We start from the raw sequence: 25,177 nt of genomic DNA on the forward strand, positions 1-25,177 counted from the left end.
TTCAACCACATTTCGAACATCATAATACTTACTTACATAATAAACATATTGGAGACAAATAACCAACATATTTTAGTTCATTTAGTTTCTTTTGGAAACCAGGGTTTTAAAAAGTCTAATTCAGCTCATGTAATCACATCTCATTCTGGGATTGGAGCCCAGAGCAAATGGAAGATTTATACCCTGACAATTGGAAATTAAAACATTGCAAGTAGTCATGCTACCAGTGTATGAGTTGGTGCAGAGAATAGAGCAAACGTAAAATCTTTACAACATTTTCCCTCTGACATGAAAACATGCCTTAAAGGAACAATATCAAGACATATTATAAGAGTGAATGTGAACAACAGTATTCAGACAGAATAGATTCAGAGATTCAGATATTTTCTGCTCTAATCTTTATCAGCAAAGTATTACAGTAAGCTGCCGTTGAGTATTTATTATCCCATGTAAAACCAAATACACACAAAGTTTCAATTACCTCCCTAGTGTAGCCTGTGTTCCCATTTATGCTGTAGAAAAAATCTTACATGACCCATTTTCCACAAGGCTATTTCTGCGAACATGTGATTTGGCTGTTAAGAGGATGCAAGGCATGCAGAATGATCAAAGTTATATTTGTGTAATGTTTTTATTTCCCAAAACAAGTGTTATTTCTAAGTGTGCATGGGGAGGAGTAACTTGTTGCCTGTTATTTTTTAGGCACTGGCAATTTACATTTCTAAATATGACAAAGTACCCAAAAGGACCACTAGATGTTTTGTGATAGATTACATAAAATCCTTGAAAGATACCAAAATTCTAGTAGTTTAATGGTAAACTTTGAAAGTTTCCAGTAATATACCCTCCCTTTGCAACCCTACTCAAGAGCATTCCTGACAATTTTGTGGATGTTCCTCAAACAGTCAGACAGCAACTTATTTATCAAGTTATTTAAGTGATCTATCTGGCTATCTTTAAGAGAGATAACTCTCAGAGTGACATGCCTAATCAAATACATTTGATCAACATACAATACCACCTGCTAGATTCTGGGTTAATAGTCCACAAATGTAATGATGAATGTACTTTTATTCCACGTGTCACTTAATCCTCAGTCACAAGTTCACAACAAACACTTCTAAAGGCAACAAGGCCTTTTTTGTTTCCCAAGCGACCATGCATGCTCACACTCCGCGACCAGCACTGCCTCCAAATTGTCTCTCATGAAACTTTAATGTCTGTGACTGAGCCCTAAATAATTGAACAAGGGAAAGACCTTTCCTCGATAATGAATCCCACTGTAATACATTGTGTAAATATGTAAATAAGAATACAATTAGGTAAAATAAAAGAACTGTGTGCAGCACTTGGAGAAAAACAATCTCTCCAAGTTAACCACTCTTCATTTAAATGTGAAGCCATGCATAGGAAGTGACCAAAATAATGTAGCCATGGGGCAACTACTGAGACCCGAGTCTAAGTAGACCGAGTCAGGCCTCCTGTTTACCTGCACAAATAGGCAAATAGTTGTTTAGATTAATTCAGAGTTGAATTCTGGCATGTAGCTTAAAAGAGTAGTTCAGGATGTTTGAACTTGATGTTAGATGGTTCCTCACCCTGAAAGTAAGCATTCTAGTCCATGGTTAGGTTCTTTAAAACAGCCACTACAACTAACTTCAGCCACCACAAATGTACAATCAATGGAAGTGATAAGGGCATGTACAGTGCCTATAGAAATCTACACCCCCATTGAACTTTTCACATTTTGCTGCTTTAAAATAGTATCTAAAAAGGGATTCAATTATCAATATTTTTCCTACAGATCTACACAACCTACTCCACATTTTCAAAAGTGAAAGAAAGTTATAGAACATCCCCCCCCCCCCCCCCAAAAAAAGAAGAAATATCATAATTTGATAAGTCTTCACCCTCGAGTTAATACTTGGTGGAACCACCTTTGGCAGCCATTACAGCGGTGAATCATTTTCATTAAGATTCTACCAACTTTGCACAACTCTTAGGACAACGTATATATCCATTGTTTTTGTAAAAAGATGCTCAAGCTTATAATATTTGGTTGGGAATCATTGACAAACACAAATATTCAACCTTGTCTCTGATTTTCAATAAAAGTCCAGTCAGGACTAAGACTACACTCAGAAACACAACACCTCTTTGAAAGCCATTCTGGTGCATCTTTGGCATAAAAATGTGTGTAATTGTCTCGCTGAAAAAAAAAGGGTCTTCAGAAGACTGAGGCGGGTTTTCCTCTAACTTTTTACCTGGGATTTGCTCCTTTCATATTTATTTTGATCCTGACAATCCCCCCAGTCCCTGCCGATGACAAGCATACCCATAACATGATGCTGAAACCACAATACTTGAAAAATACAAATGGAAGCGCTCAACAACTTCTGAAAACCTAACCCTGGGATAGGGTTTTATTTTTCTGCGGGACAATTACAAAAAATAAAATGCAAAAGACAACAGAATGGCTTTCCAAGAGGTGTTGAGTGTTCCTGGCACAGAAGGCTGCTGAAGGGAGAATGGCTCATAATAATGTCTGGAACAGAGCAAATGGAATGGCATCAAACACATAGAAACCATGTATTTGATGTCATTCCACTCAAGCCATTACCACGAGCCCCTCCTCAATTAAGGTGCCACCAACCAGTGGTGGAATAAGTACATAATTGTCATAGTTCAGATAAGACGCCTTAATAGAAAATGACTCAAGTAAAAGTCAGCCAGTAAAATACTACTCGAGTTAAAGTCTAAAAGTATTTGGTTTTAAATATTACTTAAGTGCCTCTTGGTAGGCCGTCATTTTAAATAAGAATTTGATCCTAACTGACATGCCTAGTTAAAAAAGTATCAAAAGTAAATGTAATTGTTAAAATATACTCAAGTATCAAAAGTAAAAATCAATTCAAATTCCATGTAATAAGCAAACCAGATGACACCATTTTTTTGTTTAAAAAAAATGTACGGATAGCCAGGGACACACTTCGACATTTACAAATGAAGCATGTGTTTAGTGAGTCTACCAGATCAGAGGAAGTAGGGATGACCTGGTATGTTCTCTTGATAAGTGTGTGAATTGGACTATTTCCTTGTCCTGCTAAGCACTCAAAATGTAACAAGTATTTTTGGGTGTCAAGGAAAATGCATGGAGTAAAAAGTATACCATTTTCTTTAGGAATGTAGTGAAGTAAAGGTTGTCCCCAAAAAATGAGAAATGTACAAAAACAATGTCTGTTGACCTAATAGTTGTGCAAAGTTGGTAGAATCATAATGCAAATAATTCACAGCTGTAATGACTGCTTCCACCAAGTACAGTGGGGGAAAAAGTATTTAGTCAGCCACCAATTGTGCAAGTTCTCCCACTTAAAAAGATGAGAGAGGCCTGTAATTTTCATCATAGGTACACGTCAACTATGACAGACAAATTGAGATTTTTTCTCTCCAGAAAATCACATTGTAGGATTTTTAATGAATTTATTTGCAAATTATGGTGGAAAATAAGTATTTGGTCAATAACAAAAGTTTCTCAATACTTTGTTATATACCCTTTGTTGGCAATGACACAGGTCAAACGTTTTCTGTAAGTCTTCACAAGGTTTTCACACACTGTTGCTGGTGTTTTGGCCCATTCCTCCATGCAGATCTCCTCTAGAGCAGTGATGTTTTGGGGCTGTCGCTGGGCAACACTGACTTTCAACTCCCTCCAAAGATTTTCTATGGGGTTGAGATCTGGAGACTGGCTAGGCCACTCCAGGACCTTGAAATGCTTCTTACGAAGCCACTCCTTCGTTGCCCGGGCGGTGTGTTTGGGATCATTGTCATGCTGAAAGACCCAGCCACGTTTCATCTTCAATGCCCTTGCTGATGGAAGGAGGTTTTCACTCAAAATCTCACGATACATGGCCCCATTCATTCTTTCCTTTACACGGATCAGTCGTCCTGGTCCCTTTGCAGAAAAACAGCCCCAAAGCATGATGTTTCCACCCCCATGCTTCACAGTAGGTATGGTGTTCTTTGGATGCAACTCAGCATTCTTTGTCCTCCAAACACGACGAGTTGAGTTTTTACCAAAAAGTTATATTTTGGTTTCATCTGACCATATGACATTCTCCCAATCCTCTTCTGGATCATCCAAATGCACTCTAGCAAACTTTAGACGGGCCTGGACATGTACTGGCTTAAGCAGGGGGACACTGGCACTGCAGGATTTGAGTCCCTGGCGGCGTAGGTGTTACTGATGGTAGGCTTTGTTACTTTGGTCCCAGCTCTGTGCAGGTCATTCACTAGGTCCCCCCCGTGTGGTTCTGGGATTTTTGCTCACCGTTCTTGTGATCATTTTGACCCCACGGGGTGAGATCTTGCGTGGAGCCCCAGATCGAGGGAGATTATCAGTGGTCTTGTATGTCTTCCATTTCCTAATAATTGCTCCCACAGTTGATTTCTTCAAACCAAGCTGCTTACCTATTGCAGATTCAGTCTTCCCAGCCTGGTGCAGGTCTTCAATTTTGTTTCTGGTGTCCTTTGACAGCTCTTTGGTCTTGGCCATAGTGGAGTTTGGAGTGTGACTGTTTGAGGTTGTGGACAGGTGTCTTTTATACTGATAACAAGTTCAAACAGGTGCCATTAATACAGGTAACGAGTGGAGGACAGAGGAGCCTCTTAAAGAAGAAGTTACAGGTCTGTGAGAGCCAGAAATCTTGCTTGTTTGTAGGTGACCAAATACTTATTTTCCACCATAATTTGCAAATAAATTCATTAAAAATCCTACAATGTGATTTTCTGGAAAAAAATCTAAATTTGTCTGTCATAGTTGACGTGTACCTATGATGAAAATTACAGGCCTCTCATCTTTTTAAGTGGGAGAACTTGCACAATTGGTGGCTGACTAAATACTTTTTCCCCACTGTATTAACTCTTATTCAATTATGATATTTCAGTGTTTATTTTTTTGTTAATTTGGAACATTTTCTATAAATGTAGATTGTGTAGAATGGTAGGAAAACAGAATTAATTTAATCCCTTTTTAGATTTAATTTTAAGGCAGAAAAATGTGGAAAAAGTGAGGTGTAGACTTTCTATAGGCACTGTAAGCAAATCACCTGAAATCAACTCAATATTTGGTTAGCTGTAACTTAAAGTTGATTTGGTCTTGTTTTATTTTTACATGCACCTATCGCTTCCATTGATCGTTATCTTGTGGTGGCTAAAGTTAGCAGAAGTTGTCATGGCTATTTAAAGAAAACCGAACCATGGATTAGTTTCTCCTGGCCCATAGACTACTTTCAGGGTGAGGAAACATCTAATTTTACATGTACATCTAATATAGTGGAAAGATCCTGAACTACTCCATTAATTACCCTAGTGATCCTCCATCTCTGAACATTTAACTGATATCCCTTTTGACAATTCCAAACTGTGTGGAATTAGAAAGCACTTCCAATAATGAGTCATTAATGGACAATCTCCTCAATCAAAAACTGCCATCTTTGGTTAAAAATTAAAAAGCATAATAGTCTGACAATTATTAAAATGGGAGAAACTGAACATCAAGACCACCTTGAATGGAGATCAAGTTTAAAATCCTCCATTGTCAAAATATAGACAATCTCAAACAAAATGGTGCAAGCATGCCATCTGCTGTTATGTCAGAACATTTGAAGTCCTTTACAAAAAAGAAAGCTGGTTGAGTTGAGTCTTATTCAAGAAACAGCTCTTTATTTTAAACAATTTTAAGACAGTCAATCAAATTGATCAAAGCTAAAACTGACTGACAAATACAATTGAAAACATTTTCAACATTGAAAAATAGACAGACAATGATTAGTAAAATGTAGGTAAACAATTTACTGTTGTTTGCATAAATCAGCTTGCTTTGGTGACAGAGGCCACCATTCCTCCTTTTTATCCACACTTGCATCTGAAAAGATAAAATAAAGACCAAAATCAGCCAAAACAATACCAAGTCAAACAATGTAGAATCAAAGCAAGCCTGGTGTAGGTTAAAATTCCAAAGATAGAGTTAGCGTTAGTAACAGTGATGAAGTGTTAGCACAATTTTGTTACCAACCCCTATGATACCTCACTCTATTACACCAGTATGTGACAAGTGACTAACAGCCAGAAGATGTGTTTATATAAATATATGTTAAAAAAAATTGTAAAGTGGTTGCCACTGGTGAATGCACCAATTTGTAAGTCGCTCTGGATAAGAGCGTCTGCTAAATGACGTAAATGTGTTTGTGCTCCAATTAGTAACACCACCACACTGTGTTTTATCCCAAACACAGGGGATAACATTCCACCAATTACCCTCTTCTGCACTTCCATCAGCCTCCATATCTGATATGGGAATACCCGCAACCTCTGGTAAAACATGTCATTTCATTAAGGCCAACTGCTGTTGGGTGACTGGACACAAACTGAAATTGTAAGGTAAAGTCAGGTAAATTTGACTGTAGTTACCTTGAATGGTTCCAAGGTTGGAGTTATCAAAAAACTGCTTGGGACAGTTGATCGACATGGATTCAGAGCCTGGACGGACATCGAAGAACTTGCTCTTGGGAGAGTCGAGGAACTTCTTGGGAGAGTCGAGGAACTTCTTGGGAGAGTCAAGGAACCTCTTGGGAGAGTTGAGGAAGTCCTCAGAACTCATGGGAAGGTGTCGTTTTGTAGGAGTACATGGAGACAGAGGCTTGTCTACCAGGTCCCTCCTCTTCTCCTTCAGCTTAATTGCTCTAGCCTTCCATTTTGTGATCTCACCCTGCTGAGTGGACACAAGGCTGTCAAAACAGAGACAAAATGGCAGAGGTCAGTGATATGATCTCGCAAGAAACGTCAAAGCAATACAGTAATCTTACAGATCCATCTTCACCTCTCCAATTCTGAAATGTTGCTCTGTAGCCTTTTCACTTCCTCCTCAAGTTTGTTCTTTTCAAGGAGAATGTTGCTTTGGACCGTGCGTCCTCTGGTGGTTGTCAGTCTGGCATGCAGATCCTGTCCCTCATTGACTGCAATATAATTAAACATCTCAAATTAGAGCTCATCTAACTATTAACTTGCTGTTTTGTGGTCATCTCAAATTATATTACTAGATTTACATGACTGTTCTCCCTCCTGTCGTGATCTTCTCAGAGTCTCCTTCAGCGTCCTCAGAGCGTCCTCCTTGTGGTTCAGGACCGTGGTCATCCTCAGTAACCTAAGGGGAACAAATGCAGAACGTCCTAAACATGACTCAGGGAGAGATACTTTAAACATTGAACAAGCCCTGCTCAAATTCAGCTGTGATACAATTCCGACAAGCAAAGAAAGAATACACATTTAAATGGCATAGCTCATGATTAAACAAATTAAGCCCTACTCTTCTTGGTGTTTAGAGGATGATGCAGTCGTCTCCAACTCCATTTTCACAACTTTAGCCTTCAGCTCTTCAAGCTCAAGAGCACTAGGTGATGCTCTTCTCTTAGCCAGAACCTATACCCCAAAAAATAAAACAAGTTTATACAGTATTGAACACATCCCACATAAAATACAAAATAAAAGATCAGGGGTGAAGTTCCACCTTGCTCCAACCCTTACCTCCGTCTCTCTGAGTTTCTCTTTTAGGATTTGAATGGAGCCCTCCCTGTCCTTGACTTTGGCACAAGCATCCTGAAGCTCAGTTTGTAGGAGCTGGGTGGCTTGTTTGTGGTTCGAGACGCTATCGGCAGCTTTGATCTGGTCCTCTTCCAGCTGCTCAACTCGCATCTGCATTTCCTGCAAACACAACATGTACACGTTGTAAACTAATCATAGGTTCAGCTAGAAAAATGGAAATCATCCATGAGATTGAAAACTGGTTAAAATGGTACCTTGATTTCTCCATCCAACTGCTGACGTTGCAGGGCAAGTTGCTGGTTGTCCCTCAGCAGGTCAGCTTCAGTCTTGACGGGGGCACGCTCCAGTATCTGCAGCAGAGTAGAAGTCTTACTCCTCTCTTCTTTCAGCTGACTGTCAGCCTGTGCTCGGACCACACCTAGCTCTCTGAGCAGACCACAGCGCTCATCTCGCAATCCCTGCAAGGCAAGAGGAAAACCATTCACAGACAAACCATGATCAACCTCAGCGATACAATTGACATTCCGTATGTGGTAACTAAGACTGGAGATTATTGATGGGGTTAACTACCTGGAGAGCCAGTGTGTTGGCCTGTGCCAAAGCAGAGCGCCGGGCCAGCTCTCGCTCCAGGAAGCTCTCCACTGCTGCTGAGTCAGGTGAGTGGACCATGCATAGAGCACTCAGCTCCTCGTTGCTCCTCTCTCGCACACTCAGCTCCTCTGACACTGCTGCTGGGTGAGCGGCCAGGCTCTCCTCAAGCTTCTTCAAAACACTGTTCATTTTCTGAGAACATGATATAACACGATTAGTTTCACAACATACAGTATAAAGATATATATTTTCTGTTGTGCAGTAATGTGAAGCCAACCCACCTGGAGGTAATCTTCTCTCCTGTCCAACAGTTCTGACAGTCTCTCGTCCCAGACTCCAAGGAAGTCATTCTCAGCCACCTTGACTGAGTGACTGGGTGCCTGGGCTCTACAGAGGAGCAGGTCCTGGAGTCTCCTCTCCTCAAATACAGCCAAGTCATTCTGGACCAGGGCTTCAAAGTGGGTTTTGTAATCCTTGGCACACAGCTTCAGCAGCACCTAAAATGATTTGACTCAATTTAGCAAAAACTGTTTACTATTGCAGTTAAACATTAAATAGAAACGATGACGAACATGTGATTATTCGTACCTTTGTATCCCACACCGTGTTAGTGATCTGGACTGTAGATCTATTGACATTGCTATGGATCTTTTTTGTGGGCTTTGGAAGAAGGGGCAACAGTTTCAGTATCATGACTTCTTCAACTCGTGTGACATCAATCAGGGGCCCATGTCCAGGCTTTGAAGCACCATTGATAACAAGCTGGAACCTCATGAAGGACACCTGCAATGGGATATAATCATTGTTTTTATTATGCTGTCATCGAATGAAGCATTTGTACAGATTGAAATACACTGAACAAAAATATAAAAAGCAACATGTAAAGTGTTGGTCCCAGGTTTCATGAGCTGAAATAAAAGATCTCAGAAATGTTCCATATATGCACAAATACCTTATTTCTCTCAAGTTTTATGCACACATTTGTTAACATCCATGCTAATGAGCATTTCTCCTTTACCAAGATAATCCATCCACCTGATAGGTGTGGCATTTCAAGAAGCTGATTAAAACAGCATGATAATTACACAGGTGCACCTTGTGCTGGGTCAATAAAAGGCCACTCTAAAATGTGCAGTTTTGTCACACAACAACGCCACAGATGAGGGAGCGTGCAATTAGCACGCTGACTGCAGGAATGTCCACCAGAGCTGTTGCCAGAGAATGTAATGTTCATTTCTCCTACCATAAGTCGCCTCCAACGTCGTTTTAACGAAATTGGCAGTACATCCAACCAGCCTCACAACCGCAGACCGTGTATATGGCTTTGTGTGGGCGAGTGGTTAGCTGATGTCAACGTTGTGAACAGAGTGCCCCATGGTGGGGTTATGGTATGGGCAGGCATAAGCTACAGATAACGAACACAATTGCATTATATCGATGGCAATTTGAATGCACAGAGATACCGTGACGAGATCGTGAGGCCCATTGTTGTGCCATTCATCCGCCGCCATCACCTCATGTTTCAGCATGATAATACACGGCCCCATGTGGCAAGGATCTGTACACAATTCCTGGAAGCTGAAAATGTCCTACTTCTTCCATGGCCTGCATATGTCACTCATTGAGCATGCTCTGGATTGAGTGTATGACAGCGTGTTCCAGTCAATATCCAGAAACTTTGCACAGCCATTGAAGAGGAGTGGGAAAACATTCCACAAGCAACTCTATGCGAAGGAGATGTGTCACACTGCATGAGGCAAATGGTGGTCACACCAGATACTGACTGGTTTTCTGATCCACGCCCTACCTTTTTAAAAAGTATCTGTGACCAATGGATGCATATCTGTATTCCCAGTCATGTGAAATCCATAGATTAGGGCCTCATTTAAACTGACCGATTTCCTTATATCAACTGTTACTCAGTAAAATCTTTGAAATTGTTGCATGTTGCGTTTATCAATCAAATGTATTTATAAAGCCCTTTTTACGTCAGCAGATGTCACAAAGTGCTATACAGAAAACCCAGCCTAAAACCCCAAACAGCAAGCAATGCAGATATATTTTTTGATCAGAATAAAATCAAGTGCTAGCCCACCTGGAGCTGCTGAGTAGAAGCTTCCAGTCTGGAGCACAGTCCCTCGCCTGCCCTGGTGGTACAACAGTTGGTGCTCTGCTCCAGGTTATTGATCTGCTCTGTCAATATGGAGATGGTCGCATTCGCATCACTAAGCATCTGGAATGGGGGAAAAAGTTCATTTGAAAAATGCCACAGCAATTTCAGACACAGCAGAAGGAACTACTTGTTATCCAATACAATGAAAAACAAACCTTATGTGAGGTTTCTGCTTCGACTTTGAAGTGAGACTGTCCTTCTTTGAAACCTTTAAATTCCTCCTCCAGCTGCTTCATCTGAGGGCAATGCAAAGTAAACATGTAAAGCCATTTTAGCCAAAACCACCTGTACCAAAACCTCATTCTAAGCTTGGTTCTTGGCTCACTCACGTTATGAATCTGCTTCTCTGAGTTCAGAACAGTAATACAGACTCTCACCATGTCCATGTTGTACTGAAGGTTGCTCTTCAGCTGGCTCCTTTCATCTTTCACCATCTCCAACTGCTCTTCAAGATGCTGGACCTTTAAAATAGAGAAATGTTCAAGGAAATAAAATATATTTCAATAATTGTCTAACGCCACCAGCTATGTATATGGTTTAACTATGACTCACTTGTTGTTTAAGTTGGGCCTCTTGTTGTTCGCTCTCAGCCTGCTGTTGTGAGTTCAGATGTCGCTGCTGTTCTAATGTCCTCTGCATTTCTATGACCTGGGGGGAGATTTCGCTTAAATTATTTATATAAAAATGCACATTTTAAAACTAATACAGGCCTATAAAAAATTCAGACTCACCATCTCCATATTTTCCTGCAGGTCTCCCTGAATCTGGGTCCTCTCATCTCTCATGTATGTGCATTCTTCCTCTAGCTGCTGCATCTGAACAAAATGTGACAAAGTACAATGATCAAAACAGTAAACAAGCAACTATGAGACACCATCACCTGGATGAGTAGAGGCTTTTACTGACTTGGGCTGTTTAATGTTCTGTCTCAGCCTGCTGTTCAGAGTTGAGATGTTGCTGCCATTTCAACTCCTCCTGGACTTTGATGGACTGGTTCAAAGATATCACATCATATTCATGGGTCAAATAAATAATAATAAAAGTCAGACTCACCATCTCCACATTCTTCTTTAGGTCTCTCTTGAGTTGGTTCCTCTCCTCTCGGACTCCCTCCAGTATCTCCTGGAGCTGGTCTCTCTCTTCAGTTAGTGAGGTCACAGTAGAGAGCAGCTTCTCCAACTCCTTTGCATGATTCTGAGGGCTGTCCGTCTTCTCAGACAGGAGACGCTCTCTCTCAGCTCGCACAGACTCAAGCTCCTCACTCAGCTGCTTAGCCTTTATCAGGGGGGAAACAGGTGAAACGTTTCATCAATATGCATGTGATCTGAAAAGCCTACACATCAAAAAGGAAGAAAGATTAGGCTATTAACCTGCTGTTCTAGAAGAGACTCCTTCTGTAAACTTTGGCTCTCAAGGTCAGAGTTCAGTTGTCTCTGTTGTCGGAGCTCCTCTTGGATGGAATGGAGAAGTCCCTGAGTCTCTGCAGCCTAGAATAAAGATAGCGTGTTAGATTTGGAGCAGTAGAAGCATCATGGCACTCACAGTGAACACACTTCAAAATCACAGTTGGTTAACTGGAAAACATTTGGCCATGGCCTCACCATCTCCAGATTTTCCTGCAGGTCACCCTTCAACTGACGCCTCTCCTCAGTCATGGTTTCCAGTTCCTCTCCTAGCTGCTGTATCTGTACAAAAGTTTAAAATACAAATAAAACTTATCCAGTGTTTCAACAATGTTCTAACATCACCATATAAAGTCATAGACCGAGACTAACTTGTTGCCGAAGTTGAGCTTCTTGATGTTCCCTCTCAGTCTGCTGCTCTGAGTTCAGATGTTGCTGATGTTTCAACTCATCCTGGACTTTGATGGACTGGTTGAAAGATATCACATCATATTCATGATTAAAATAAATAATAATGATTTATCAACAATGTGATTGTAGAAGTCAAGACTCACCATCTCCACATTCTCCTCTAGGTCTCTCTTAAACTGGTTCCTCTCCTCTCGGACTCCCTCCAGTATCTCCTGGAGCTGGTCTCTCTCTTCAGTTAGTGAGGTCACAGTAGAGAGCAGCTTCTCCAACTCCTTTGCATGATTATGAGGGCTGTCTGTCTTCTCAGACAGGAGACGCTCTCTCTCAGCTCGCACAGACTCAAGCTCCTCACTCAGCTGCTTAGCCTTTATCAGGGGGGAAACAGGTGAAACGTTTCATCAATATGCATGTGATCTGAAAAGCCTACACATCAAAAAGGAAGAAAGATTAGGCTATTAACCTGCTGTTCTAGAAGAGACTCCTTCTGTAAACTTTGGCTCTCAAGGTCAGAGTTCAGTTGTCTCTGTTGTCGGAGCTCCTCTTGGATGGAATGGAGAAGTCCCTGAGTCTCTGCAGCCTAGAATAAAGATAGCGTGTTAGATTTGGAGCAGTAGAAGCATTATGGCACTCACAGTGAACACACTTCAAAATCACAGTTGGTTAACTGGAAAACATTTGGCCATGGCCTCACCATCTCCAGATTTTCCTGCAGGTCACCCTTCAACTGACGCCTCTCCTCAGTCATGGTTTCCAGTTCCTCTCCTAGCTGCTGTATCTGTACAAAAGTTTAAAATACAAATAAAACTTATCCAGTGTTTCAACAACGTTCTAACATCACCATATAAAGTCATAGACCGAGACTAACTTGTTGCCGAAGTTGAGCTTCTTGATGTTCCCTCTCAGTCTGTTGTTCTGAGTTCAGATGTTGCTGATGTTTAAGTTCTGTCTGTACTTGTATGATCTAGGGGGGAACGCATATTCGTTTTACATCCCCACTCACAGCTTGATGCTCCAATCTACTCCCAAAAAATGGCCTTCCTAAGGGTACAACAGTTATGACTCACCATCTCCACATTCTCCTCCAGGTCTCTCTTGAGTTGGTTCCTCTCCTCTCGGACTCCCTCCAGTATCTCCTGGAGCTGGTCTCTCTCTTCAGTCAGTGAGGTCACAGTAGAGAGCAGCTTCAACTCCCCTGCATGACTCTGAGGGCTGTCCGTCGTCTCAGACAGGAGACGCACTCTCTCAGCTCGCACAGACTCAAGCTCCTCATTCAGCTGCCTTATCTGTGGGGTTTGGTTTAATTTTTTTTTTTAAATCTTCAACCAGCACATTGGTTGCATTTAGGTAGCACATCATGGCGACAACTGACTAAGAACCTCACCTGGTTTTGCAGCTCTCCTAGACAGGATGTATTCTCTGGACCATTTATGTTGTTCAATCTTGTCTCAATATCAGCATTCTGAGTCTTAAGTTGTTGGATTTTCCCCTGTAGCGATTTGATCTTCTCTTGAGACTCCCTTAATTCCTCTTGATTCTCAATCATCTAAAACAATGGTTAAAATATGAATTGCATTAACATGCAAAAATATCCAAAAGTTGAGTTTAAGAGCAGATTACTGATTCAAATCTTTGTGCAACAAGCAGATTTCAATCTCACGTCTCTTATGATTAATGCAGTGTGTGTCTAACATTCCCTCACCATCTCCACATTGTCCTGAAGGTCAGTCTTCAGCTGGCTCCGCTCCTCTTTAACTGCTTCCAGTTGCTCCTCTAACTCCTTCACTGCCTCTAGTTGCATCTACCGGCAACAATGTAAAGCAATAATGAATAAACAAATACAGTTGAACCATGGTGTTGGACATCACCAGAATATACACGAGTGTACAAAACATTATGAACACCGTCCTAATATTGAGTTGCACCACCCCCCGCCTCAGAACAGCCTTGATTCGTCGGGGCATGGACTCTCCAAGGTATCGAAAACGTTCCTCCTATAGCTCAGTTGGTAGAGCATGGCGCTTGCAACGCCAGAGTTGTGGGTTCGATTCCCACGGGGGGCCAGTATGAAAAATGTATGCACTCACTAACTGTAAGTCGCTCTGGATAAGAGCATCTGCTAAATGACTAAAATGTAAAATGTTCCACAGGGATGCTGGCCCATGTTGACTCCAATGCTTCCCACAGTTATGTCAAGTTGGCTGGATGTCCTTTGGGTGGTGGACCATTCTTGACACACACAGGAAACTGTTGAGCGTGAAAAACCAGCAGTGTTGTAGTTCTTGACACAAACCTGTGCGCCTGGCACCTACTACCATACCCTGTTCAAAGGCACTTAAATATTTTGTCTTGCCATTCACCCTCTGAATGGCACACATACACAATCCATGTCTCAAGGCTTAAAAATCCTTCTTTAACCGGTCTCCTCCCCTTCATCTACACAGATTGGAGTGGATTTAACAAGTGACATCAATAAGGGAATGTAGCTTTCACCTGGTCAGTCTGTCATGGAAAGAGGTGTTCCTAATGTTTTGTACACTCAGTGTATAAACAATTACTTACCTGCAGACGTAGGTCAGTCTCCTGATGTTCTCTATGGGGCTGGTGTTCAGAGTTCAGATGTTGCTGTTGAACAAATAAATGTATTCTGTCAATCAACATGGATACACAAAATATGATAAAAGCAGAAAATATGGATTTCATTAGATATAAAAGTAACTCAGACTCACCATCTCCACATTCTCCTCCAGGTCTCTCTTGAGTTGGTTCCTCTCCTCTCGGACTCCCTCCAGTATCTCCTGGAGCTGGTCTCTCTCTTCAGTTAGTGAGGTCACAGAAGAGAGCAGTTTCTCCAACTCCTCTGCATGATTCTGAGGGCTGTCTGTCTTCTCAAACAGGAGGCGCTCGCTCTCAGCTCGCACAGACACAAGCTCCTCCTTCAGCTGCTTCATCTAAAGAGTATGTTAGCATTCATATTAGAATATACACTTCGATTGATGTGACAATGAATTCTGTTGAGCAAGTAAAAGCACATTTTACCTGACTTTGCAGCTCCTCTAGATTTGCAGTCTCCATAGTTTTCATATTTTCCTCTTGATGGTGTATCTTTTCAAGTGCCACCCGTAACTCCTCCTGGTTTTCAATCATCTGCAAAAATATGAAACGTAAACTTGTAGAATAAAAAGCTTCTACTGATTGCAATTAGTGTGTGCATTTTCTAAATATTGTTTTTAAAATCGATCAATCACCCACCATCTCCACATTCTCCTCCAGGTTTCTCTTGAGCTGGTTCCTCTCCTCTCTGACTCCTCCCAGTATCTCCTGGAGCTGGTCTCTCTCTTCAGTTAGTGAGGTCACAGTAGAGAGAAGCTTCTCCAACTCCGCATGATTCTGAGGGACGGTTGTCTTCTCAGACAGGAGAAGCTCTCTCTCAGCTTGCACAGATTCCAGCTCATCACTCAGCTGCTTCATCTTTGAGGAGAAAAATAGCTAATTGTATTATTATAAAACAATTAAAGAAACGTACTATTAAAATCAAACAGTCACATAAATTAACCTGCTGTTCTAGTAGTGTCTCCTTCTGTAAACGTTGGTTCTCAAGGTCAGAGTTCAGTTGTCTCTGTTGTCTGAGCTCCTCTTGGATGGAATGGAGACATCCCTGAGTCTCTGCAGCCTATACAGGAGAGAATAATATCACATTAAAATAACTGACACTTTGACACTTTTGTTTACAGTTAGCTACACCGTCAAAGTGCAGCTGTTGTATGACCAAAAACACTTGGACATGGCCTCACCATTTCCATATTTTGCTGTAAGTCACTGTTCAAATGGCACCTTTCCTCTGTCACGGACTCCAATGCAGCCCGTAGTTCCTGTATCTGTGCAAATGAGAAATATCACAATTAAAATGTTCCATTTAAAAATGATCCCAGGCCATAACTTATGTATAAAGACACTGACTTGTAGCTGATGTTGATCATCTTGTTGGGCACATGCCTGCTGTTCCGAGTTCAAATGATGTTGCCGTTTTAGTTCTGCCTGGACCTGTATCAACTCCTCACTCAGCTGCCTTATCTGAAGGACAAATTAACCAAATTAATTATTGTAAATACCTACTGTAGGGAGATGGCTGAAATTAGCTGTTTGGAGAGGCACTGCACCTGATCTTGGCGTTCCTGGGATAAATTGTCATATTGTTCCTTGGATGATTCACTGTCAGCAAGCTTCTCCTCCAACTCTTTCATGACTTGTTGCATTCCACACAATTGATCTTCAATTGATGCTCGACGCTCTTCATTCTCCTTCAGCTAAATAAAAAAAGACATTGTTGGAGGACAGCCTTACAGAAGATTCAACAAACACATTCAAGGTCATGTGATTTGACAAGGACCAAAGACCAATTTACTCTCAGGCTGGACTCCTCCACAGTAGTAAGAAGCTGACTGTTCTCCACAGAAGAGCGCTCCAAGTCCTTACGGAGAGTCTCCAGTTGCTCAGTGATGTCAGCACACTGCTGGGTTAGGTTGTTTTCCCTTAACTCTGCTTTGCTCAGGTCATCTAGCAGTTTGACTAGCTGCTCCTGGGAGCTCTGGACATTTTCTCTGAGTTGATGAGCTTCTTCCTCACTGCAGGCCTTAGCAGACACCAGCATGTCTTTCTCTTGTTGGACTGCACACAGCTCCTCAGTGAGATCACATACCTGAACAGCCAGAGGAGATTCATTAAAAGATAAGACTTCTCTTAAAAGACAAGTCTCTGTTGCTCTACATCAGGGATCATCAACCAATTTTTTTCTTGAGCGGATGGTCAGGGGGCCGGAACATAATTTGTAGACTGCAAATTGACCGCCAGAAGACCAAACAATCATTTCAAACCTTGATTACATTTGTATACGTTCACATACATCTCTCTATTATGCGTGGGAATATATTGGAACAGATTTCCAAAATTAAAATCAGTTGGAGATGATTTACTGGTGTTTTTACTGTATTTTATGTCTAACATTTTTATTTCAAAACTTGAGCGGCCAAATTAAAAATCAGTTGGGGAACCCTGTTGGGGTACCCGGTTCCACATCGTATCAAACAGGTTTACCTGCTTCATCAAACTGTCCACTTTATCTGGAAGATCCTGCAGTGCACTCAAATCCTCGATCTTAGCTTGTAGGGTTCTCTCATCTTCATGAGACTTCTCCAGCTCTTTCTTCAGGTCAGCAACAGTTTTCTCAAGTTCAAAGCGGTCTATGAGATCTATGCAAAAAGAGGAGACCCCATGTTAGATAACTTATTCAATAACTACAGGGCAAATAAATGAAAGGCTGGAGAAGAGGGGAAATACTATACAAAAGACAACCAACACCACAAACTTTTGGGAACTTTTCCATCCAGAAGAGTAGTAAGCTTGGTGTTCTCCTCAAAGGCTCCCTGTAACTCCCTCTGAAGGTCAACCTGCATCTTTTTGAAGCGAGATTTTTCTGTCTCCAACTGATAGCGAAGGCCATTCACCTCAGCTTCCATCCTTTCATAGCCAGCAGTTATTGTCACCTGAAAGTAAGGCCAAAGCATAAAGTTAGGACTAATACAACTTACAACATGATAATGGTCAATCCATTGAGTGCAGTTTGCATTTAAATACAGGCTGCAAACTGGAGATATTGGCACTGAGGTAGGGGACACTTACAGCCCTCTCTTTGAGTGAGATATTTTCACTGCGCAGGTGGGCCCACTCCTTCTTAGTGTCACGGCTCAGCCCCTCAGCATCGTCCAGAGAGCGTCGCAGCTGCTTCACTTGTTGGACCAAGTCAATGTCACTCTGAAAGAGAAAAGTATGATTGCTATGTTACACCAGGGCGGTGCTGCAACAGCACCCATTGTGAACACGTCAAGAACAAATCAATTAGCTAAAATTAATGTACCGATCTTTGTAGTTCCTCTGCCCAGTCGCCTTTCTTTTTCAGCTCCTCTGACATTGACAGCAGATTAGCCTAGAGATGGATCAGATTTGGCAAATCAGTCAAAAGCCATGCAACCCAGCACTCATTGACAAAACACACCCACATACAATACATCTTGTTAGCCTCCCATCTTGCTTCTGCCTAAACATTTCGTAGTTTTACCTCAAGCTCTTGAGATTTGCGTCCCGAGGCCTCCATGGCCTTCTTTAAGGAGGAAATGTCATTCAGTAGTTCTTTCTGTAGGGTTATACAAAAGCCAATGACTGCAAAGCTACAAGCCAGCAAGGGAGCATTTCATATTTATGGACTTGCAATTGGCTTATTCCATACATAGTACATTCCAATTTTAATAACTACTACATTGAAATAAGTTGGTTATATAACTTTTTACATCTCTAGGCAATCTATGCAGCAGTCTATTACCTCATATTCTCTTTTGCTCTCCTCTTCCAGAGAATTGAACTCATCTATCTCCTTCTTCTCCTCCATCTCCTGAAGAAGTGCAGCCTTTTCTTTTTTCAAGTTTTCAGTCTGTTCCATTAGGATGTTGAGCTCCTGCTTGAGATAATCACGCTCAGTAGCAACCATTTCCTGTCAACAGACCACATGGTGAGGTGAGAGTATTCAGAAAATAATATATATATATATATATATATATATATATATATATACATACATACATAGCTATGAAAAAGTATTTGCCCCTTTCTAATTTTCTCTACTTTCGCATATTTGTGATCCTGAATGTTATCAGATCTTCAACCAAAACCTAATATTAGATAAAGGGAACAAATAACAACAATTACATATTTATTTCATAAACAAAGTTATGCAACACCCAATTCCCCTGTGTGAAAAAGGAATTGCCCCGTACACTCAATAACTGGTTGTGCCACCTTTAGCTGCAATGACTCCAACCAAATGCTTCCTGTAGTTGTTGATCAGTCTCTCACGTCGCTGTGGAGGAATTTTGTCCCACTCTTCCATGCAGAACTCTACAGAGCAGAATTCATGGTTCCTTCTATTAAGGCAAGTCGTCCAGGTCCTGAGGCAGCAAAGCATCCCCAAAACATCACACCACCAAGCTTGACCTTTGGTATGATGTTCTTACTGTGGAATGCAGTGTTTGGTTTTCGCCAGGCATAATGGGACCCATCTCGTCCAAAAAGTTGACTCAAGTTTGCCAAAAAGCACCTGGATGATCATCAAGACTCTTGGAAGAACGTTCTATGGACAGATTATTCAAAAGTATAACTTTTTGGACGACATGGTTCCAGTAATGCCTGGCGAAAACCAAACACTGCATTCCACAGTAAGAACATCATACCAAAGGTCAAGCATGGTGGTGGTGTGATGGTTTGGGGATGCTTTGCTGCCTCAGGACCTGGACAACTTGCCTTAATAGAAGGAACCATGAATTCTGCTCTGTATCAGAGAATTCTACAGGAGAATGTCAGACCATCAGTCTGTGAGCTGAAGCTGAAGCGCAGCTGGGTCATGCAGCAAGACAATGATCCAAAATCAAGTCTACATGAAAATTGCTAAAAAGCAACAAATTGGAAGTTTTGGAATGGCCTAGTCAAAGTCCAGACCTAATCCCAATTGAGATGTTGTGGCAGGACTTGAAACGAGCAGTTCATGCTTGAAAACCCACACGTCACTGAGTTAAAGCAGTTCTGCATGGAAGAGTGGGACAAAATTCCTCCACAGCGACGTGAGAGACTGATCAACAACTACAGGAAGCATTTGGTTGGAGTCATTGCAGCTAAAGGTGGCACAACCAGTTATTGAGTGTAAGGGGGCAATTACTTTTTCACACAGGGGAATTGGGTGTTGCATAACTTCGTTTATGAAATAAATATGCAATTGTTGTGTTCTTTGTTCACTTATGTTCCCTTTATCTAATAATTAGGTTTTGGTTGAAGATCTGATAACATTCAGTATCACAATATGCTAAAGTAGAGAAAATTAGAAAGGGGGCAAATACTTTTTCATAGCACTGTATATAAAATAGCTATATACCTTCTCAGACACCAACGTCTCACAGAGTTGAATAGTCTCTTCAAATCCCTTTTTCATCTGTAAAGAAAGATGATAGTTGGAACATTTTTGCATTTAGATTCGACATTCTGCACAATAAAACAGTGAGAAGGAATTGGTGATCACTAACTTGCTCCTGTGCATCAGTAGGCATTTGTGACTTTTCTTCTAGCTGCGTCTCCAGTTCAGCAACCCTCCTCTCAAAAGTCGCCACTTTCTCCATGGCCTCCTGCGCCTGTGCATTGGCAGGCATTTGTGACTTTTCTTCTAGTTGCTTCTCCAGTTCAGCAACCCTCCTCTCGAAAGTTGCCACCTTCTCCATGGCTTCCTGGTTCTGCTGAACTTCAATTTCCAGCTGTGCATCAGCGGGCATTTGTGACTTTTCTTCTAGCTGCGTCTCCAGTTCAGCAACCCTCCTCTCAAAAGTCTCCACTTTCTCCATGGCCTCCTGCGCCTGTGCATTGGCAGGCATTTGTGACTTTTCTTCTAGTTGCTTCTCCAGTTCAGCAACCCTCATCTCGAAAGTTGCCACCTTCTCCATGGCTTCCTGGTTCTGCTGAACTTCAATTTCCAGCTGTGCATCAGCGGGCATTTGTGACTTTTCTTCTAGTTGCGTCTCCAGTTCAGCAACCCTCCTCTGAAAAGTCTCCACTTTCTCCATGGCCTCCTGCTTCTGCTGAGTCTCATTTTCCAGCTGGAGCTCCAGACAAGACACCTTCTCAGACAATTTGTTCAGCTGGTTTGGAGAAAAAAATTCACTAGAAAAGAGGGGAATGCAGGAACATGAGTATGAAGGACAACAAGCAGAAGGGAATGTGGTGTAAAGATAAGATGGCAATAGTCCATGTTCACCTTTCTGCAAAACCACGCACGGTCAGACTGCTCTGGTTCATCTCCATGTCAAAGGTAGAATCTAACTCCTCGCCATCTGTGAATACACAAACAACAAAACAAGCAATTGAACATGATATATGTACCAGTATGTCCTGTGCTTGACTTGGACTGAAATAGGTTCCGGTACTAATTTTGGGTGCTGGTACTGTTTATATTTTAGGCGCAGGAGCGCCACAATATTTTTGATCTAATATTCTATAAGAGGAACAGGAGCTCAAGCAATAGAACATTTTAGGTGCCGGTACTCCGCTCCGTTGCGTTCCTGCCCAAGTCAAGCACTGAGTATGGCAAAATATAGCAGAGTAAAAGCTACCACTGAGATTGGTATTAAGTATATTTTTCCTATGCGTACTTACCTTCATTCTGCTCTGTCAAGACAGACATATCAGCTTTTCTCTTTTTGAGAAAAGGCTCAGCAAAGCTTAGGTCAGACTCTCCAGCATGGTGGAAGGCTGGTGATGGCAGTTTTCCACCCCACGTAACCCTTCGTTTCGGCATCTTTACAAATATAAAGACATGGTTAAACATAAGTAAAAAATTAAATTAAAAAAGTACTAAAATAAAGGAATAAAGCATCGGATACTTATCTGTAAGGCACTAAAAGTCTACCTTTTTGATGGTAACGAAGTTTGACGAAGTGACTAGAAGTTTGGTTAAATTCTTAATCCGGTCCTCTTGTTCTCTTTGGAGCTGATCCTTCTCTTGCAAAATCTGGGACAGAGTCTCCTTCTCTGTCGCGGTTGTTTGAGTGACTGAGGAGACCTAAGGTAGTGAAAAAAAAGTATTTTTTATTTATTTACAAATACTTGAAGGAGAGCCGGCAATATTTCTAAAGAACCCCAATAGCCGGTACAGCTAGACTTGCCTCATGAAGTCGGCGCTTGAGGTCAACAATTTCATTTCTGTATCTTCTCAGAAGGGCTCCGTCATCAGAAACCTCTGTGACATGCGGGTCATTCTTCATGTTCTTTGCTGCACTAGCAAACTAGATTGTAGAGATGGGCAGTAACTTGATTAGATAAGAATGTAACATTTGTCTGATATTAAACATTTAAAATAAGGATTTAATATGGAAGTCTGACAAAAAAGTCACCCACTTGAAGAGTGCTAAGTGTTTCTTCCAGAGTAACTGGGGTGATGGTGCAGATGATGACAGTTTTTGCATTTCCACCCAAGGAATTTTGGAGGATGCGGGTGAGTTTACTGTCCCTGTAGTTAGTGAAACCCCTGAATGTTTGGATAAAATGACATTAGTGAACATTCAACAAATAGCATAAGTTTAACAAAAAAAAGTATAAGTCACTAACACCTACTTCTGGGTTTCATCAGACAGTTTCTTGATCACTTGACCGAGTGTGAACAGGCTGCGATTTATATTACATCCTTCTTTGAAACGTGTACCTAAAATATCAGATGTCAAAAGTCACAAAATACCACAAGCAACTGAAATCGACCACCAAACAAAGGTTGTTCAGATTCCCATATATCACAGGTATGAAACCACTTACCTTCAGCACCTGTTTGACTAGCTCGCTCAGCCCCAGCCAGGTCAACCAAATTCTACATTAAAATGAATGAAATTACTTGTAAGAAAAAATACAAAATGGAGGACACATATCTGAGGTCACAAAACACACTTGACTGTGGCAGCTTACCAAATGGGACACAATAATGGCTCCGTCTGAATTTTCACCGGATGCAGAGTCACCCCTGTCACGACTCTCCAAGATCTGAGAAAAAAACATCAGAATTATCTCCAGCACACAGATACCAGAAATGCATTGTCTATTGTGATGTATAATAAAGTGTCTCACCATGCGGAAAATTGTGTGTGAACGACTGCTTCGCTGGTTCATTTTTGTCTTTCCATAATGGCGATTCTCTAGGGGATACATTTAACATCAAATAGAATAGTGTCAGTATGTTATTCAAGCAATACATAGATTATACTTAATCTAGCATGATGGTTGAAATAAGGAAGAGTATTTTACTTTCTCCTTTTCTAATCCAAGCAAGGGCTTGCTCAGGAGATGTCACCAGCTCCTCTGTTAGGTCAGCTACATAGACGTTTTTCTGCAAAGACAGGCATTTCACCATTTATTCCACCATTCAAAACACCAGGGGTGTAAGCATTAGTCCAAACAGTTGCAAAACGTTTTGCAACTAAAACAAGAGTTTCTATTGGAGAAATTCAGTTGGGTCCTAGCTCTCGAAAAACCTTATCTGGAGGTGAGCTACAATTATGACGCTGTGTTTTAATGTCTGGAAACGTCGATAATCGTCGCTTGCAAAACGGTTTACAAAATATGCTGATATGTCCCTTATCTTTTATATCAGCGAGAAAGAATCTTTCAAATAAAAAGATACACCTACTGAAGCAGTTTTGCACAGATCAATATGCTGTGTGCCTCCAGTTGATGAAGTACACTTCCTCCCCAGTTAGCTTACACAGGTGTTCGGAGCACGCATAACCACTTAGCACAGGTGACGGCCTATGCCTTGTCTGTCTTCCATAAACAAGTGCTGTAACATGGAGATGTGGCCATGTGGGAACACTAACCCTAAAAAGGTGTGTAGTAATTTAACCTTTTTTTTTTTTTCCTGATATGAAAGCTATGTTCCTTATGTTTCCAAAACTGTACTGCAAGCAATGCGTTAACGTTCAGAACGAGCGTTGGGGCTCTTAACAAAACTCCCCCGGCCAGAAGAAACTATCGTCAATAGGCGCTAAAGATAGTTTGCATTAGGTAGGTCCGTCCCTGTTGCGTTCAGTTTGAGAAACGTTTTTCCCAACAGAATCGGTGTAATGAATACATCCTATTGTCTAACACAGTTCTATTGTCTTACAATGTCTCCATCAAACTTACATTGTTCCCCTCTCGGATTTCTAGAGGTTTCCTTTTCCAACTGTCACAGAGCAAATCTGTCACTGTTTCATTGTAGATCTCCAAGTATGACACCCTCAGGAGGAACTCCTTTTTTGGACACTAAAGTAAAAATGAAAGCAAACACTTACAACACTATAAAACACATGCATATGATAGAAAATAAACAATCTACTACTCACATTTTTTATAGTCTGGAAGACATCCTCCATGGCAAGGGGTATAACTCCTGGAGTAAGAGAACTCCCCATCATAGTGAAAGTCTTTCCAGAAGAAGTTTGTCCATAAGCGAATATTGTTCCTGAGAAAATAAATGTATGCCACTTAATATATATATATATATAATGTCAACAAACAAGTCAACCCAATAGAGATTTCAAATACAATTATTGTTACTAAATAGTGTTCATATAGTGTTATATAGTCAAAATACTATAATCTAGAAGATAAAGTATTGCACTTGTTCACAATCCCTTCCTTACCATTATAACCTTCAACAGTGGAGACAACAAGAGGCTTTGCAAGTTCCTGGTACAGCTGCAGAGTTGTTTCTTCAGCACTAAATACACGGTCTGTCAGGGAAACAAATCATACACAGATGTGATTATTGCCTGCACGTTCAGACAGTTTGACAGACAACATTCATCCTCGCCTTTGTGAAAGCTCACCGAAACTGAAGTTCTTGGTAAAATTTCCATCATCAACCTGATGAATTGTCTGCTTATCAGTTTTCCAATACAACTTGACTGGCTCGGCACTTTCTGCAGCAGTTTCCTCCCTACGACGAAGATAAACAACGTTAGACAGATATCCACAGATAAAGCTAGGCAACTTGTAAGCCAATTTCTCAACTTGATCAATTAACAGTTATTATATAATGTAGCTGACATAAACCATAACATTATCCAACGTTGGCTTTGTTAGCTTGCTAGCTAACGTTAGATGAATTAGCTAGCTGCCAGAGCTAACTAGCTAGCTAATGTTACTCACAATTGCTAGATTCTTCTTTACTAACGTTAGCTAGTAAGCCAGCTAACTATATTTAAAAAGTTTAGAAAATAGACTCACCTTTCTATCAGAGGTCGAACCCGTACACAGACTTTGACAGCAGATTCCTCTGCCATTGTGAAAATGTCCCTTTCTCTGCCAGCTAACTAGATACCTTTCACTCGATGAATAACGTTAGCTTTCTGGCTAGCCTCAGCAGTTGATTTTGAAAATGTGCGCACTG

At 41.2% G+C, this 25,177-nt stretch overlaps 1 protein-coding gene across 1 annotated transcript; it reads right to left on the reverse strand.

Moving 5' to 3' along the window:
* Window positions 1–5,706: 5,706 nt before the first annotated feature.
* cenpe (centromere protein E) lies at window positions 5,707–25,135 on the reverse strand. Its single transcript, XM_084180215.1, has 58 exons — window positions 25,015–25,135; window positions 24,615–24,724; window positions 24,429–24,518; window positions 24,129–24,247; window positions 23,929–24,048; window positions 23,053–23,134; window positions 22,876–22,943; window positions 22,717–22,791; window positions 22,570–22,621; window positions 22,375–22,462; window positions 22,159–22,288; window positions 21,927–22,046; window positions 21,671–21,823; window positions 21,418–21,559; window positions 21,020–21,095; window positions 20,298–20,925; window positions 20,150–20,206; window positions 18,551–18,718; window positions 18,290–18,364; window positions 18,089–18,157; window positions 17,854–17,985; window positions 17,540–17,717; window positions 17,269–17,423; window positions 16,580–16,873; window positions 16,335–16,481; window positions 16,135–16,248; window positions 15,969–16,052; window positions 15,731–15,847; window positions 15,427–15,645; window positions 15,214–15,321; window positions 14,904–15,125; window positions 14,737–14,799; window positions 13,877–13,975; window positions 13,559–13,720; window positions 13,242–13,460; window positions 13,043–13,138; window positions 12,869–12,952; window positions 12,638–12,754; window positions 12,321–12,542; window positions 12,139–12,234; window positions 11,965–12,048; window positions 11,734–11,850; window positions 11,417–11,638; window positions 11,095–11,178; window positions 10,916–11,011; window positions 10,741–10,824; window positions 10,519–10,599; window positions 10,286–10,423; window positions 8,779–8,973; window positions 8,472–8,687; window positions 8,170–8,382; window positions 7,854–8,057; window positions 7,582–7,758; window positions 7,364–7,476; window positions 7,104–7,201; window positions 6,878–7,013; window positions 6,469–6,785; window positions 5,707–5,923 (listed from the first exon to the last, which is right to left on the reverse strand). The coding sequence occupies exons 1-58, from the start codon at window positions 25,068–25,070 to the stop codon at window positions 5,850–5,852; spliced, it is 8,055 nt and encodes a 2,684-aa protein (XP_084036341.1). The 5' UTR covers window positions 25,071–25,135; the 3' UTR covers window positions 5,707–5,849.
* Window positions 25,136–25,177: the final 42 nt, after the last annotated feature.

The sequence above is a fragment of the Coregonus lavaretus genome (assembly GCF_964263955.1).
Source record: "Coregonus lavaretus genome assembly, chromosome: 17".
NCBI lineage: Eukaryota > Metazoa > Chordata > Actinopteri > Salmoniformes > Salmonidae > Coregonus > Coregonus lavaretus.

Bases quoted from the DNA above. Each gene is read 5' to 3' on its own strand.
- cenpe (XM_084180215.1), bottom strand. From the start codon at position 25,070: ATGGCAGAGGAATCTGCTGTCAAAGTCTGTGTACGGGTTCGACCTCTG. The intron at 11,851-11,964 runs GTGAGGCCATGG...TCTTTATTCTAG, and splicing joins TGCAGGAAAATCTGGAGATG to GCTGCAGAGACTCAGGGACT. The intron at 7,014-7,103 runs GTAAATCTAGTA...ATTATATTGCAG, and splicing joins ACAGGAGGGAGAACAGTCAT to TCAATGAGGGACAGGATCTG.